General features: G+C 43.5%; 1 protein-coding gene across 3 annotated transcripts in view; it reads right to left on the bottom strand.

Moving 5' to 3' along the window:
- Positions 1-6,969, bottom strand: part of KLHL4 (kelch like family member 4) — a 41,984-nt gene extending 35,015 nt beyond the window's left edge. The window contains exon 1 of one of the 3 annotated variants that reach the window (XM_058154576.1): positions 6,101-6,969. In XM_058154576.1, the coding sequence (XP_058010559.1) occupies positions 6,101-6,522 (422 nt within the window). In that variant the 5' untranslated portion in view covers positions 6,523-6,969. The remainder of the gene's footprint in view (positions 1-6,100) is intronic. The other 2 variants (XM_058154575.1, XM_058154574.1) reach the window with 2 other exon arrangements.
- Between the last annotated feature and the right edge of the window lie 10,959 nt (positions 6,970-17,928).

The raw sequence follows: 17,928 nt of genomic DNA, 5'->3' as shown, positions 1-17,928 counted from the left end.
TTGGATCCATTTGACATTAGAACTTCTCAAAGTTCATTCACATCATTATCAGCACAACTCTACACTTCTAACCTTCCGAAGGATGAGATGGGGTGAGAAAATCCTACTTCCTTTGGTAGATGAATCAATTAAAGGTAAAGGTTCCCCTTGCACATATGTGCTAGTCGTTCCCAACTCTAGGGGGCGGTGCTCATCTCCGTTTCAAAGCCGAAGAGCCAGCGCTGTCCAAAGACATCTCCGTGGTCATGTGGCCAGCATGACTCAACACCAAAGACGCACGGAACGCTGTTACCTTCCCACCAAAGGTGGTATCTATTTTTCTACTTGCATTTTTTTTACGTGCTTTCGAACTGCTAGGTTGGCAGAAACTGGGACAAGTAATGGGAGCTCACCCCGTTACGTGGCACTAGGGATTCGAACTGCTGAACTGCCGACCTTTCAGTCGACAAGCTCAGCCTTTTAGACACTGAGCCACCACATACCTGAGATGAATCGATTAGTGGAGTTCATGTCCTAATTATCCTTTTGAACCGAGAAGAAATTGAAGCTGAACAAACAGTGGAAAGTTGACCTACGAGACAACTCTTACTTCAATGGTCAATATCAGAGGTGATATTCAGCTGGTTCGTACTGATTTGGGCGAACTGGTAGCAGAGATTGTGGGTGAGTGGCTCTATGCTGTTCTACGTAGGGACATTTTTGAGCCTGGGCGCATGCACGGAAGTGTGTGAGAGAGCAAAGCTCATGCGTGGAAGGCCGGGCACATGCATGGAAGGTGTGCGTGTGAAGTGAGCTTCTGTGCCCACAGCGAACTGGTGGTAAGTATATTGGAAACCCACCACTGGTCAACATCCCACAAGTTTCTGATGGGCCATTGTGGGAAGATAACATTGAATTAGATGTCCCTTAGATCTCACTGAACAAATTCTTCTTCAAAAGCCAGATCAGTGCCCAGATTCTTCCATGTCTCCTGGAAACGCTCCAGTTTTTGCAAAACCAATAGTGAAAGGGAATTCCTGAAAAATGACTCAGACCAAAAGAAAACTTTTACGGGATGTTCTGGATAAATGGATGACATCAGGCTGAGCTGATCTTCTAAAGCCAGCAGAAATTTTGCTTGCATGAAGCTTCGGAAGGCTTTCGACCAAGGCTTATTACACTCTTCTTCAGCAAAGAGATGGAATTCCTTGCCACAAGACATCTACAATGGCATTAAAAGTAGCATCTAGAATGAACAGTTATGTACGGCACTACTGTTCTGACCCAGCTCCCCAAATATGACAAACCCTCTGAAGTTAACTCATAGATTCCTTTAGTAGGGGTAGCGGCAGCCCCAGCAAAAAATTTCTCTCTCACCGCAGGCTAACAAATCTGGCCGGCAGGGAGATGAGTAGTTGTCTGTCACATCTATTCATCTCTACCCCCTGCCTTTAATCCCCAGAGCTAGGGTGGGGCTTCACTAGCAGCAGTGGCTCTTCCTTCCCAAGGACCAGCCCATAGATTTCCACTCCTCTCCTCTCCTCTGCCTTCTGCGCATCTGCGCCTCAGGCACTGGACCCAGCTGTTCCTCCTCTTCTCATTTATTTATTTATTTATTTATCATATTTCTATACCGCCCTTCTCCGAAGACTCAGGGCGGTTTACAGCCAAGGTAAAATAAACACATCGCATACATTAAAAACAATTTTAAAAAACTAATTCAAATAGGCCAATAAATTTAAAACTCAAAAATGAGATTATTAAATAAACCCTTATAAAAACCACCCATATTAAAATTGCAATTAGGCCAACCCTGCCCGATGAAATAAGAAAGTCTTGAGCTCGCGCTTAAAGGTCCAGAGGTCAGAGAGTTGGCGTAGCGCCAAAGGTAGCTCATTCCACAGGGCAGGAGCCCCCACCAAGAAGGCCCTCGCCCTGGGGGCTGCTAGCCGACATTGTTTGGCTGACGGCACCCTGAGGAGGCCCTCCCTGTGAGAGCGCACCTCCAGACCTGGGGGCTGTTGACTCTCCACTTGAGTGCTGATGGATGGCCCAGGCTCCGCCTCTGCCTCCCTCTCTCTCTGACAGCTCCATTCCCTCTTCCCCCTCAGAGCTCTCAGGTTGCCTTGATGCTGACCCGACTCCCATGCCTCTTCCTCCTCCGATTCAGCTGTTGGAGGGGTCGGCGGCCGACAGGCCACAACAACTGCAAGGTGACACACCTCTAGAGGCCAGCCTCCTGCATACAAAGCAACCAGTTATGTACTCAAAACTCTATGGCCCTTTTTCATGATCATTCAAAACCAAATGGTGCCCACAGAGACTATCAAAACCTGCAGGATGGTAGGAACCATATCACGACTCAAGCTTTGGCTTTTTTTGTACGTGCATATGCAAAAGAGTTTCGGTTTGGATCATGTACCAACCCTGCCATCTTGCAGATTTCGACACACAGATATACCGCAGAACTCCCTGTCTAAGATCTCCCCAGCTTTGCCTATGAATTAAAGATTTTGCTGATGTTTAAGACACTGGCTGCCTTCACATCAGGCAATCACCTTACCGAACTAACTCATTTTTCTGGATTTAGACAACGCGTTGAACTATCAACAAACCAGCTGGTCATTAATTTGAGTGCTTTTAAAGCCATCTAAGTGAGTGACCACCTTATGGGCTTGTGGCAGGGAGTTCCATCAGCTTGCCCAAAGAACTGGAAGAAGTACTTTCTTTTATCTGTCCAGGCTGCAAGGTTTGGTTTTGTGAGGAAAAAAATTACCCTACTACAGTCCGTTAAAAAAGAAAGTGGGGTTGCGCATTTATCATACCTATAAAAGACAAGATTTTTCACCCTTCAAATTTAGTACAGGATTTGGTAGGTAGATAAGAAAGAAGTACAAACATAACTGTGTGCATACTAGAATCCCAAATGGGATTTATGGTTCATTAACAGCAAAGTTGTTAAATTTGCCCAGTCATACATTTCATATCCTACTGAATCCTTAAGACACTTAACTAAAGTGACCAGATTTCAGTGATGGCAAAGCAGGACACCATTGACTGGGGGGTGGAAGGGGGGGCTGCGCATGCGTGCTGAGTCTTGCCATCTGCCTGAAGGAGGAGGAGCGGCTGCTGCTTCTCCGCTCTTCCAGGCAGGCTCGGTTCTCCTCTCGGCTCTTCCAGGCAGGCTCAGTTCTCCTCTCGGCTCTTCCAGGCAGGCTCGGCTCTCCTCTCCGCTCTTCTCTTCCTCTCGGGTGAAGTCAAGTGGCGTCTCTCCTCCCTCTCGCGCCCCCTTCTCCGCCTCCTCCTCTTGCGTTGCCGCCTCCCATTTTCAGAATGGGAGTGAAACAAAAAAAAAATCGGGACTTTTTGGAATTGCCGTGGGACGCGGGACAAATTATTAAAAAGCGGGACTGTCCCGCCAAAAGCGGGACGTCTGGTCACTATACACTTAGCTTCACCTCACAATGCACTGCCCTGAAAACAGACACAGTTCGAACGTAAATCTTTGTAAAAGCTGTAATCCCAGCCCAGTTCAAGGTTAATTATATTTTATCAATGAGTCAATGAACAGCTGCAGCAAGATCAAAAGCAGGAAGCTGTACACACATCTGTACAAATACGGTGCATATGTGTGTGGTGTGTGTGTTTTGGTGTAGGTGTAAAAACAAGTTGGCGGTCTATAGAGCCAAGTATCCCAGTATGTTTCTTTCATTCAAAGCTCTGCAAAGGATCATTTGCAACCGATTCATTGACCAATGATCAAACGCTCTGCCAGAGTTATGGAAAAGGCTAAGAGTAAAGTAAAGCAAGAAAATACTGGGAGAAAATATATAACTGGTTGGAAATGATAACTGAGCAAAATATTGAATTTAAACCAGAAATATGTCTTTTAGGTATACTATCGGAAAGTTATGATAAAGCAAAACGATATATTTAGTGTTACATTTATTGATGGCAGCAAGAATTATATATGCTAAATATTGGAAAAACGTGAAGACCCCATCAGACGAGGATATAATCAGGAAAATTTGGGATTGTGCTGGAATGGATAGACTAACTTTAAAAACGAAAGATAAAGAAGACTCAGAATATATTTACAGACCCCTCACATCCTGGACATAAACTGTTTCAACTCCTACCCTCAAAACGACGCTACAGAGCACTGCACACCAGAACAATTAGACACAAGGACAGTTTTTTCCCGAAGGCCATCACTCTGCTAAACAAATAATTCCCTCAACACTGTCAGACTATTTACTAAATCTGCACTACTATTACTCTTCTCATCGTTCCCATCATCCATCTCCTTCCATTTATGACTGCAACTTTGTTGCTTGTATCCTTACGATTTATATTGAGATTGATTGTTTCCTGATTGCTTATTTGTACCCTATGACTATCATTAAGTGTTGTACACAGAGAGCGTATGCACCAAGACAAATTCCTTGTGTGTCCAATCATACCTGGCCAATAAAGAATTCTATTCTATTCTATTCTATTCTATTCTATTCTATTCTATTCTTTTCTATTCTATTCTATTCTATTCTATTCTATTCTATTCTATTCTATAACTATCATTAAGTGTTGTACCTTATGATTCTTGATAAATGTATTTTTTTCTTTTATGTACAGTGAGAGCGTATGCACCAAGACAAATTCCTTGTGTGTCCAATCACACTTGGCCAATAAAGAATTCTATTCTATTCTATTCTATTCTATTCTATTCTATTCTATTCTATTCTATTCTATTCTATAACTATCATTAAGTGTTGTACCTTATGATTCTTGATAAATGTATTTTTTTCTTTTATGTACAGTGAGAGCGTATGCACCAAGACAAATTCCTTGTGTGTCCAATCACACTTGGCCAATAAAGAATTCTATTTTATTCTATTCTATATTATCAGACATGGAATAAATTTTACGAATGGAAAGAGACAAGAGGTAGAAAGTAACAGTATGAATGTTAATAATCGTTAGTATGGAAAGTAAAGATGTATAAAACTATTAACTCTAGTAAGGGATAAAAATGTAAATAAGCTGATGTAAGAAGAAATTTATACTATTATAATTACTGGTATTATATTATTGTTATTCGTTTGTGTGTTAAGATTTACTATTAATTTTTCTTTGGTTTTGCACTATATATAAATGTTACCCTGACAAGGCACTGTTTTTCAAAAAATAAAAAAATAAAGAAAAAAGAAAAAGCTAAGAGAAGAAGCGAGAGATAGAAACAGATGAAGCAGGAATATTTCCCTCCCCCCCTTGGGGGAGTCATCTCTCTAAGGCACAAACCACAACCCAATTTTGCACAGCACACAAAAAAACTTTTTGTAACACCTTGTTTACGTTGCTTCAGTTTAGTTTAGTTTAGTTTAGTTTAGTTTAGTTTAGTTTAGTTTAGTTTAGTTTAGTTTAGTTTAGTTAAAGAGCAAGGAACTGGGTCAAAAACTCTATCGTTTCTAGAGCCATACTTTGGATTTAATTCCACCCCTTCAGGTTGGATATGTGACCCAGCCATGAATTCATCCTCTTTCCCCCTCCTGCCTCCAAGCCCTCGCTTCATTGCGGTTATGGAGTCCAATTGTGGAGTGTAATCTAACCTTGACAACTTTAAGACTTGAAATTCTGGGAGTTGAAGTCCATGGGTCTTAAAGTGGCCAAGGTTGGATAACCCTTGTGTAGACTTTGGGAGGTAGCGGGGCAGAGATCTTCCCGTTTGTACTTTGTCCTGGGTCAACATATTGCTCTTAATTTGGGGTACATGTCTTATCCCAAAATGTTGGGATTGAAGACATGGTGGCGCAGTGGTTAGAATGCAGTATTGCAGGCTAATTCTGCTGCCTGCTGGCTGCCTGCACTTTGGCAGTTCAAATCTCACCAGGCTCAAGGTTGACTCAGCCTTTCTTCCATCCTTCTAAGGTTGGTAAAATGAGGAGCCAGATTGTTGGGGACAATAAGCTGACTCTGTAAACCGCTTAGAGAGGGCTGTAAAGCTCTGTAAAGCGGTATATAAGTCTAAGTGCTATTGCTATTGCTATTCCCACCAAGCTGGTTATTCTTAGGTACACGAGTTGGAACCGCAGGCGTTTCGATTGTGCAATCAAAAAGTGCCTACCTTTTGACCAACTCGGTATTTTCTTCTGTAATCATCTGTAACTCCTGGCTGCTTTCGTGGCCCTCTCTTTTCTCAGCCAGATCTGGGCTATCTGTTGTTTTCGGTGTCTCCTCGGATACCTGCAGAGACGCGGGAAGGTTCTGCTGGGGACAGGTAGAAGCCGGCTGGTGGGGTAAAGGGGTCAGGCTGGGACCTGGCGCCAAGAGATTGGGATGAAGAGGGCTGCTGTTCTTTTTCAGCCGACTCCTGTCCCAGGAGTGATTCTTCAGCCTGTTTTGAACTGCGGTCCCTCGGTGCTCATATCCTTCCTGTTGCAACCAGACTCCGGGGCTGGTGGCATTCTGAGACGGATGACTGAACCATCTCCAGCGAAGTCTCAAGATCTGCTTCACATCAAATTCCTTTTTTCCAGAGACTGACATCTTGGCAAAGCTGAAGGTTAAACGGGCAGATGGGGGGGGGGAAGGAAAGGAAAGAGAAGCGAGAAGTAGAGAAATGGGAAGGGAAGGGAAGGGAAGGGAAGGGAAGAAGAGAGGGGAGGAAGGAGAGAAGGGAGAAGGAGAGGAGAGGAGAGGAGAGGAAAGGAAAGGAAAGGAAAGGAAAGGAAAGGAAAGGAAAGGAAAGGAAAGGAAAGGACAGGACAGGACAGGACAGGAAAGGAAAGGAAAGGAAAGGAAAGGAAAGGAAAGGAAAGGAAAGGAAAGGAAAGGAAAGGAAAGGAGGAGAAAGGAAAGGAAAGGAAAGGAAAGGAAAGGAAAGGAAAGGAAAGGAAAGGAAAGGAAAGGAAAGGAGGAGAAAGGAAAGGAAAGGAAAGGAAAGGAAAGGAAAGGAAAGGAAAGGAAAGGAGGAGAAAGGAAAGAGAAGGGAGAAGTAGAGGAAAGGAAAGGAAAGGAAAGGAAAGGAAAGGAAAGGAAAGGAAAGGAAAGGAAAGGAAAGGAAAGGAAAGGAAAGGGAGAAGAAAGGAAAGGAAAGGAAAGGAAAGGAAAGGAAAGGAAAGGGAAAGGAAAAGAAAAGAAAGGAGAGGAGAAAGGAAAGGAAAGGAAAGGAAAGGAAAGGAAAGGAAAGGAAAGGAAAGGAAAGGAAAGGGAAGGGAAGGGAAGGGAAGGAGAGAGGTGAGGAAGGAAAGAGAAGAGAGAAGGAAAGGAAAAGAAAAGAAAGCAAAAGGAGAAAAATAGGAGGAAAGGAAAGAAAAGGAAAGGAAAGGCAGTCCAGAAGTCAAGCAAGCAAGCAAAGAAAAAAGTGTGCAATTTTAAAAAGAGGATCTTGTTTGTCTCCTGAGTTCCTCAACCTCTGGTCTCCATCCCTTCAGAGAGAAGAGCATGCCTGGCTGAGGTTTTGACTTTGCTTCTCTCCTTTCCAGTGCTTTCTTTGCAGGTCTTCCGCCCCCTCTGAAGAATCTCACTCGCTGTAGAGGTGGTGGGATGAATCCATTCTGGGGAGGAAAAGATGAGGTCAGATCTTAAAACAAGTCCTTCAGCTCAGCTTCCCCAAAAGCAAAGCATCTGCCGCTAGATTCTCTCTCCCTGCCTCTCGCGCACACTCGCGTGAAGCCTTGTCACACGGTGCTCTCAAATATATAACCTCCCCTGCTATCATCCTAAGGGATCGTTCTCTGCAACTTCAGTGGCTTGTTTAAAAAAACAAACAAAAAACCAACCAAACAGAAAAAAACAAAGCAATTTGTATTTGTACCACCTGGACATCCAGCTACACACACACACACACACACACACACACACACACTTACTTCTTCCTCCACAAAAATTTGAAATTAGGAAGCAATCTCTCTCTCTCTCTTTCTCTCTCGTTCTGTTTCTCTTTCTTTCTTTCTTTCTTTCTTTCTTTCTTTCTTTCTTTCTTTCTTTCTTTCTCTCTCTCTCTCTCTCTCTTTCTCTGTGTGTGTGTGTGTGTGTCTCTCTCTCTCTCTCGCTCTGTCTTTTTCTTTCTCTCTCTCTCTCTCTTTTGCATCAGAGTGCAAACCTTGGGTAAGCTTTACCTGATGCTAAAACTCCATCTATTTATCCGGCTCTCTGCCTGGCTGCAACGTTGCGTGCATCTCTCTGATTCTAATTTTGGCTTGCTAGCAAAAAAAAGAAAAAGGAAAAAAAAAGGCCTCTTGAAATGGATGAGGTTTATTTTTTTTCCCAGTCAAGATGGGTTTTAATGGGAGAACGGTTTTATGGAGCTTAAATAAAGGGGAAAAAAATTAGATTTGCTAACAACGGACTCTCCAGAGGTTCAATTTCTCTTTTAAGCCTATTCTGCAGTCCAGGAACCTCTCGGTAAAGTGTAAAATAAGTGGGAATATATCATATAATGTTAAAAGAGACAGCATTTTAAATCCATGCCATGCTTTTGCATAAAATCAATTTCTCTCTCTCTCTCTCTCTCTCTCTCTCTCCCTCTCTCTCCCTCTGTTCTTCTCTTCCAATCTGTCTCCCTCTCCCTCCCTCTCTTCCTCTCTCCCCCTCTCTTTCTCTCTCTGTCTTTCTCTCTGTCCCTCTCTCTCCCCCTCTCTCCCTCTTCCTCTCTTCCCTTCTCTCCCTCTCTCCTTTCCCCTCTCTCTCCTCTCTCCTTCTCTCCCTCTCCTCTCTTCCCCTCTTCCTCTCTCTGACTTTCTCTGTCTCTCCTCTGTCTCTCTCCTCTCCTCTGTCTCTCCTCTCCCCTCGCTCCTTCTCCCCTCTCTCCCTCTCTCCTCTTCCTCTCTCTCCTTCCCTCCCTCTCCCTCTCTCCCCCCTTCTCTCTCCCCAACCCAACCACCATTGAGTTTCTAGGTATAGGTTTTTTTTACATTTATCATACAAAGTGAGGCAGGGGGAGACCTTGGAGACCCCTTCCTCTCCACCCCATCCGAAGGACCATATCACTGGAAAGTACAACATCGTTTCCTGGCTGCCTGCCTATGTAAACATCCTTCTCATCCCTTCTCTTAAATAAACACCCGTACTTCTCATCCATGGCAGGGATAAAAACATGTGGCCCTCCAAATGTTAAGAAACTACAACTCCCAGCCTTCCTCACTTGGGGCCACGCAGGGCCATATAGCTGGTCCAAAAAGGGCTTTCCCCAAAGGCCACTGGATTTTCTTGGTGGTTTCAAAGAAAACACCTAGAAAGTCCAGTTGATTTTTTTGGGGGGTGGGGTGGGAAGCACCTTTGGGACAACCATCACCTGGATGATTGAGAATTTCCATAGACATTCCACATCCTTGAGATTTGCAGGGTGAGTTGCTGCTTCCATGTATCTATTTATTTACCCTGTTTCCCCTCAAAATAAGACATTCCCCTGATAATAACCCCAATCGGGCTTTTGAGTGCATGGCAATAAGGCCAAGCGCTTATTTCAGGGTTCAAAAAATTATAAGACAGGGTCTTATTTTCAGGGAAACACGGTATTATATTCTATATTCTATATTCTATATTCTATATTCTACTCTATCCTGTTTTCCCCAAAATAAGACATCCCTTGATAATAACCTCAATCGGGCTTTTGAGCGCACAGCAATAAGTCCAAGCACTTATTTCAGAGTTCAAAAAAAAAGAAAAGAAAAAAAGACAGGGTCTTATTTTCGGGGAAACACAGTAGTTTTTTTTTTGAGGGCTTCCTCTTCAAGATAGGTATCACACATCGTTTGGGATAATTGCATTATTCAGTAAGATGTAGGTTGCCTTAGCAGTTGGATCAGAAACCCCAAAGAAATAACAGTAACAATAACAGAGTTGGAAGGGACCTTGGAGGTCATCTAGTCCAACCCTCTGCTCATGCAGGAGACCTATGCTAGGGATTCGAACTGCCGACCTTTCTGATCGACGAGCTCAGCGTCTTAGCCACTGAGCCACCTAGCCAGGCTACTATATTATTATTATTATTATTATTATTATTATTATTATTATTATTATCATCATCATCATCATCATCATCATCATCATCATCATCACCATCACAAAATGACAGTATACACAGCAAACGAGATAACTATGCTGGATTTCATATCACAGATCACTAGTCAAACATTTCCCAAGCGTTTAGGACTGTGTGATGTATCGGCGAATTATGCGAGCAGATCCCAGTAAGGTGGCTTTCTGCAGCTGACCAATGGTGATCTTATCAGCGCCAATTGCTTTTAAGTGCTTGCCTAGATCTTTAGGCACAGCTCCCAGTGTGCCGAGTACCACTGGAACCACCTGCACTGGTTTATGCCAGAGTCTCTGCAATTTGATTCTCAAATCTTGATATCTGGAGACTTTTTAAAGTTGTTTCTCATCGATTCTGCTGTTACCAGGTATAGCAATGTCGGCTATCCACACTTTTTTCTTTTCCACAATCGTGATATCCAGGATATTGTGTTCCAAAACTTTATCAGTCTGTATTCAGAAATCCCACAGTAGTTTTGCATGCTCATTTTCAAATGAAAATGAAAATTTTCAAAAATTTTCAAAAACAATTCGAAAAAAATTCAAAAAAAATATGAACATTTTCAAAAGCAAAGCTGGCTGAGGAACTCTGGGAGTTGAAGTCCACAAGTCTTAAAGGGACCAAGGTTGGAGACCCCTGCTGTAGAGCATGATGGCTCATGAGGTTAGAATGCTGGGCTGACAATCAGCAGACCTGTGTTCGAGCCCGTTGTTGCTGAGGGTGGGGTGAGCTCCCGTCACACGCTCCAGCTCCTGCTGACCCAGCAGTTCAAAAGAGGGTGACAGCGAGGAGATTAATGGATACAAGTTCAGTGGGCAACTTCATGGGACACAAAAGGAGCCCACAACTGGGCATCTACACTATAAAAAAGATGTTGAGATTCTAAAAGAAGTGCAGAGAAGAGCAACCAGGATGATGAGGGGATTGAAGATTAAAATAGACAATGAACTGTTGCAGGACCTGGGCATGGCTGGTCTAGTGAAGAGAAGGACCAGAGGAGACATGATAGCAGTCTTCCAGTATTTGAGGGGCTGCCACAGAGAGGAGGGGGACAAGCTATTTCCCAAAGGCCAGACAAGGAATAATGGATGGAAACTGATCAAGGAGAGATTCAGTCTGGAAGTAAGGAGAAATTTTCTGACAGTGAGAACAATCAATCCAGGGAACAGAAGTTGCCTTCAGAAGTTGTGGGAGCTTCAAGAAGAGCTTGGACTGCCATCTGTCAGAAATGGTGTAGGGTCTCCTGCTTGGGAGGGGGATTGGACTCGATCAGTGGTGGTATACAGCCGGTTCAGTCCAGTTTGGGCGAACTAGTAGCGGCGGTTGTGGGAGGCTCCGCCCACCTGCTCAGACATTATGACGTCCTGTTTTTTATGCATGCGCAAAAGATCCTGCGCATGTGCACGCATGCTCACATTTGTGATCCAGTAGCAAAAGTAAGTGAATATCACCCCTGGACTAGATGACCTACAAGGTCCCTTCCAACTCTGTTAATCTAATCTAATCTAATCTAATCTAATCTAATCTAATCTAATCTAATCTAATCTAATCCCTAGGACAGTGGGTGATGTCACTGGCAAATCTCTGTGATTTGAATAAGGTAGCATCCTGATGTGTAATAAACACTCTTCATACCACTTATGAGTAAAGGCCTCTTCCTGAGTAGGTCACACATTAAGGTCATCATTGATGACCTATATATTTATAACATGGATGGGCGACAACCAAGAACTAAAACTTTTTAAACCTTCACTGGAAGAACATTGTTTCATCCCTAGTTTTCACATAACAAGCTGACCAAGCTGGAGATCAGTCGTTGGAATAAAATCTGTTGGTTTGCATTTTTTTTTCCTCCTTATTTTTTTTTGGTAGCAAGCTATTTCTTCGTCATCCGGTACTTTGACCTTCACGGTTTATAGCTTAGACTTTCTGTAAGCCTGATTGATTATGGTTTATTCAATCAGCCACCGCTTGGAACAAAGTGAGAAATCTATCTTTGTGCTTCGGACGTTCTCTGGCCTTGCTTTCTGTTAACCACATGCAGCCTCAATTGAAGGGAATAATCCTGTCTCTTGGCTTTCTCTCCTTTGGGTATTCCTAAACTGGGTTACAAAAAATAAAATAAAAAAATAACCCTCCCTGCATGGACAATCCAATTTTTTTATTTTTTTGAGGAAAGAGAGAGTCCGTAGAAGATTTGGCACATGTTTTAAAAATCAGGGCATTGTCCACCAAAAAAAGGACAACTACAAAGTATTTGCGTGGAGAAGGGACGGTAATTGATGCAAAAAAAAATAATCATTATAATTATGTCTCCAAGCCACCTTCTACTGTATGTCTTCTCAGCTAGCTTTAAGCAACACACTAGATTCATGTATTGATGTGGGAATTGAAACCAGTCTATGATGCTAGTGTTTGGTTTAATGCAGGGGTAGGGTCTACTTACCCTTACTATCGGTTTACTACCGGTTTGCATCGTGCCCGCTCGTACGCGCCCTCTTCTGCACACGAGCAGAAGAGTTTTGATGACGTTTGGGTCACTGGGCAGAGCCTCCCGACAGTTTTACTACCGGTTCTATAGAACCGGTCCAAACCGGGGGAAACCCACCACTGGTTCAATGTAATATGCAATCTCAGATCATTGGATTCTTCATGTTAACCATGGTTAGATACATGCAGGAGAATATTTGTAGCTCAGGGTTGAGCTGCGAGGTCTTTATTTATTTATTTATTTATTTTATTTTGTCACAACAATATATGTAGGTATCATACAAAAAGATTATACAGTAAATAAACACATATATGGGTAAATACAAGGAGGTATAAGCATATATATAGGAAGAAGAAAAGAAAAACAATAGGACAGGAACGGTAGGCACGCCCCTTATGGTCCTCTTAGGAATGGGGTGAGGTCAATAGTAGAAAGTTTTTGGATAAAACTTTTAGGATTATGGGAAGAGACCACAGAGTCAGGTAAAGTATTCCAAGCACTGATGATTCTGTTACAGAAGTCATATTTTCTGCAATCTAGATTAAAGCAGTTGACATTAAGTTTAAATCTATTAGTTGCTCTAGTATTATTGCAATTAAAGCTGAAGTAGTCTTTGACAGGAAGGACATTACAATAGATGATTCTGTGAGTTAAACTTAGGTCTTGTCGAAGGCGACGGAGTTCCAAGTTTTCTAAGCCGAGGATTTCAAGTCTGGTGGGATAAGGTATTTTATTGTTTTCAGAGGAATGGAGAACTCTTCTTGTAAAATATTTCGGGACACGTTCAATTGTATTGATGTCAGAGATGTGGTGAGGGTTCCAAACAGGCGAGCTGTATTCTAGAATTGGTCCTTGGTGTTCTCTGAGCTTGGTTGTTTTCTTGCAGACATTTCATGACCCAACTAGGTAATGCCATCGTTCAGCGCTGGGTGTCACATTATGTTAATACCTGTTCGCCCCGTGTGTGCATGCTCACTTTGTGCTTGCACGAGCCCAGTTTGCACACATGCAAGCCTTCCGCACATGCGCCCAGCCTTCCGTGTATGTGCTTTGTTCACACACACACACACCTTCTGTGCATGCACCCGGCCTCAAAGATGTGCCTATATAGGATGGCATGGAGCCGGGGTGGAGTGGGGTGTGCATCTGCGATTTCCGCTACCGGTTCGGACGAACCGGTCCAAACCGGCTGAAAAACACCTCTGCCATCAGTGCTAGCATGAAAGGTCTTTAAGAAAACAACCAAGCTTAGAGATCAAGGAGGACCCCACACATTAGGTATATCATAGTGTGGCATTTTAGAATAGAATAGAATTTTTTATTGGCCAAGTGTGATAGGACACACAAGGAATTTGTCTTCGGTGCATAAGCTCTCAGTGTACATAAAAGAAAAGATACCTTCATCAACACTTACAACACTTAACGATAGTCACAGGGTACAAATTTAACACTTAATGATACAACACTTAATGATAGTCATAGGCTACAAATAAGCAATCAGGAAACAATATCAGTTTAAATTGTAAGGATACAAGCAACAAAGTTACAGTCATAAGTGGGAGGAGATGGGTGATGGGAACGATGAGAACACTAATAGTAACAGTAATGCAGACTTAGTGAATAGTTTGACAGTGTTGTAGGAATTAGTTGTTTAGCAGAGTGATAGTGTTAGGAAAAAACTGTCCTTGTGTCTAGTTGTTCCAGTGTGCAGTGCTCTACAGCATCATCGTTTTGAGGGTAGGAGCTGAAACAGTTTATGTCCAGGATGCAAGGGGTCTGTAAATATTTTCACAGCTCTCTTTTTGATTTGTGCAGTATACAGGTCTTCAATGGAAGGAAGGTTGGTAGCAATGGTTTTTTTCTGACAACAGAACCATTATGTGAAGTACACCATGCCAGCAACAGAGCAGCGTCTTGCTGAATGTAGATTTTTTTTCAGTCATGTGCAGTTTTGTGACTCTTGCAAATCTACACCTGGTCTGGAATAATGCACGTTGACCATTTTAAACCATCACAAGGAACGTCAAGCAGTCAGATCAAGCTCCCTCTTGCTTTCAGGAAGATTTTTCTTTTTTTCCACACAGCTCTGCGTTCTCTCTTGCCAGGAAAGTCTGCTTTCTTTGGAGTATTTCAAGCTGTGAGCTGAGCTAGTTATTTCATAGCCGAGTTGGGTCTGGAAACGCCGCGTCTTACCAAAGAGTGCAGAGAGAAATATTGGATTTGCAGCAAAGGAGGAAAACTGGGCTCCATCCCTCCCATCCTGCTCCCAAAGTTTGCTTCCCAAAGTTTGAAGTGAGGGGTTTGCAACGTAAAGGTAGCCTAGTGGTGGGATTGAAATAATTTAACAACCGGTTCTTTGCCCTAATGATTGGCTGGGTGGGCGTGGCCATGGTGGGCGTGGCCAGGGGTGGGTGACAGGCAGCACTCAGCCTCTTGCACCCCACAGGGAGCAAAAACGGGCCAGGGGGGCGTGCTCCCGTGGCCCATTTTGGATCTAGTAGGCCTCCCTGCACTTACCTGGGAGCCAAATGGCACACATGGGGAATCCTGGAAGGCGTAGAGAGAGGAGGAGCCAGCCAGCAATTTAACAACCGGTTTTTCCGAACCGGCTGAATCCCACCACTGCCTCTCCCCCATAATTTAGCCAGGTACCGGTGAAAGAACAGGCACAGTACATGCTGGGCCCTAACATTGTCGAAGGGTTTGTGTGTCGAAATATCTTTGACCAAGTTGGCTGTTGAGCCTTTGAAGACTTGCAGGGCCCAGAAAGCCACATCTGTAGACTATTTAGCAAAGTACACTTCAGCAAGTCACGGGGCCTGCACCAAGCATCGATCTGAAAGCCATTGAGGTAAAACACTAATAGAGCACTAAATTGATTCGATGCGCCGAACTAACTCAGCTGCCTCAAAGCTTTCAGTGGCCACTTGCCCAGGCACACAGCTTCTGTTTTTATTTTATTTTCATTTATTTCTCTCCCGCCTTTGTTATTTTTTTTTACAAATAATTCAAGGCGGCGAACGTATCTAAATGTCTTTCCTCCCCCTATTTACCCCACAACAACCTTGTGAGACGAGTTGGGCTGAGAGAGAGGACTGGCCCATTGTCACCCAGCTGGCTTTCATGCCTAAGGCGGGACTAGAACTCCCAGTCTCCTGGTGATTGGCCCAAGGTCACCCAGCTGGCTTTCATGTGTAAATTGGGACTAGAACTCCCAGTCTCCTGGTGATTGGCCCAAGGTCACCCAACTGGCTTTCATGTGTAAATTGGGACTAGAACTCCCAGTCTCCTGATGATTGGCCCAAGGTCACCCAGCTGGTTTTCATGGCTAAGGCAAAACTGAAACTCCCTGTCTCCTAGTGAATGGCCTAAAGTCCTTCAACTACTTCCATGCCTAAGGCGGGATGAGAACTACCTTACATGCCTAAGGCGGGAACGGAGAATTCTCTCCTGATGATTGGCTCAAGGTCACCCATCTGGCTTTCATGCCTAAGGCAGGACTAGAACTCCTAGTCTCCTAGCATTTGGGCCAAAGCCACACTGCTGGCTTTCATGGCTAAGGCAGGACTTGAACTCAGAGTCTCCCACTTTCTAGCCTGGAGCATTAACCACTACCTCTGTTTGAATAAATCCATTAAATAGGTTCAAAATGACCGGTAAATTTCAGATTCAGATTTCAAATATTAGGGTTTCCATGCCCCTAGATAAGCCAGTATTTCTGCAAACTCAGTCATATTGGCTGTGTCCTCACGTCAAGTTGATGTTGTGGTTTATCAAATAAAACCACAACCGGCTGGATTCACCTAATATGGTAACCCATGAAACCCCTTTAAGCCACAGCAGTTCTGTTAACAGGACATGCTAAGCCAACTCATACTGCAGAATGGGCCTGTGCAATGGGTAAAACATAAGAATATGAAATAAGACGACCAGCATCCACAAATAATTGTAAGATTTGAAAGCCAACAAGGAATATGTTCTTAGATACACATCTTTGGTGTGACTGTATGAATTGTTCCACAGCCGTAGCTGTCTCGAAGTACCTTTGAGGTCGGTTTTTATAAAGGTTTAATTTTCAGAATTCCTGCAAATTGGGATTAGAGGTCTATTAAATTTCACCTTCTCAGATTCCTTTGATGTTCTTTAACAATTGTTGAGAGGTTCAGCCACTTTCCCAGGTAGAAAAGAGACACTGTGTGCTCAAACAGTTTTTGCTACACCACCTCGGTGTTATTTTTCTCCATATCCGTAATAAATGATCGCTACGGCGTACGTTCTATTCTTTCTGAATTCGAAAAAAGAGGCAAGGAAGTTAGCACCCGAAAAGCATTTTGAAGGATGCATTTACCTCCCAGGCATTTTCGACTTTTGTTTTCGAGTTGACTGAAAATTGCACAGAATTCATCCCATGCTAGCTTCTCTTCCTGGCAAACAATTACATTTTTCATCAATGACTTACCTTCTGCACAGTCACACTGTATCTCCCTTGTTTGATTTATGACCAAATCCTTGAATAGATTGTTGTAAAAAGAGCACATTTCTACGCTGTCATCCGATTTTACCGTTTCCGCATTGTCTTCAAAGGTCTGTTTTAATCGTTGATGTTCTCTAGCATCAATTCTTTTTTTAACATTGGATAGAGTTGGTAATGCTGTCGGGCTTTGAATTAAGCCATCCAAAATGTGAGGAAGTTGTCAAACATAAACAACAACACCCCTTACCGCTATTCTTTTTATCGGAATCTCAAAACGTAGGAAAAAGCAATATTGCCAAGAAGATAATATAGAATAAGAATTGGTTAATGCATATTGGTGAAACCACAAGGTAAGTTCCAGGCTCTTAGAGCCGTGATAGCGAACTATGACACACGTGGCCAAAGTGGCATGCGGAGCTATGTTACCTGGTACACGCAGCGTCACCCGTTCCTCTTCCGGGTTTCTGGCGCGCATGTGCGCGCAATGATCAGCTGGCCTTTTTGCATGCGGCAGTGCCGGAAACTGCAAGAGCTGGTCTTCCGTTTTCCTGCATGACCATGCGCATCAGCCAGCTGATCGTTGTGCGCACATGAGTGCCAGAAACCCGGAAGAGTAGCTGGCTAAAACCGGAAGTTCAGTAGCTGAAACCGGAAGTTCGTTTTTGAGCATGCGCATGTACCCTGGGCAGCTCCTCTTCCGGGTTTTGGCCCAACTGCGCATACGCTCCCTTTTCAGCACTCTGTACCAAAAAGGTTTGCCATCGCTGTCTTAGAGCAGGGGTCTCCAACCTTGGCAACTTTAAGACTTGTGGACGTCAACTCCCAGAATACCTCAGCCAGCTTTGCTGGCTGAGGAATTCTGGGAGTTGACGTCCACAAGTCTTAAAGTTGCCAAGGTTGGAGACCCCTGTCTTAGAGGGTGGAACAGCTTTTATGTCTTTTGGGTCT

This window comes from Ahaetulla prasina, chromosome 11 (assembly GCF_028640845.1).
Source record: "Ahaetulla prasina isolate Xishuangbanna chromosome 11, ASM2864084v1, whole genome shotgun sequence".
NCBI classification, from domain to species: Eukaryota; Metazoa; Chordata; class Lepidosauria; order Squamata; family Colubridae; genus Ahaetulla; species Ahaetulla prasina.
The sequence above is the reverse complement of the archived record's forward strand: the minus strand, read 5'-3'. Positions and strand labels throughout refer to the sequence as shown.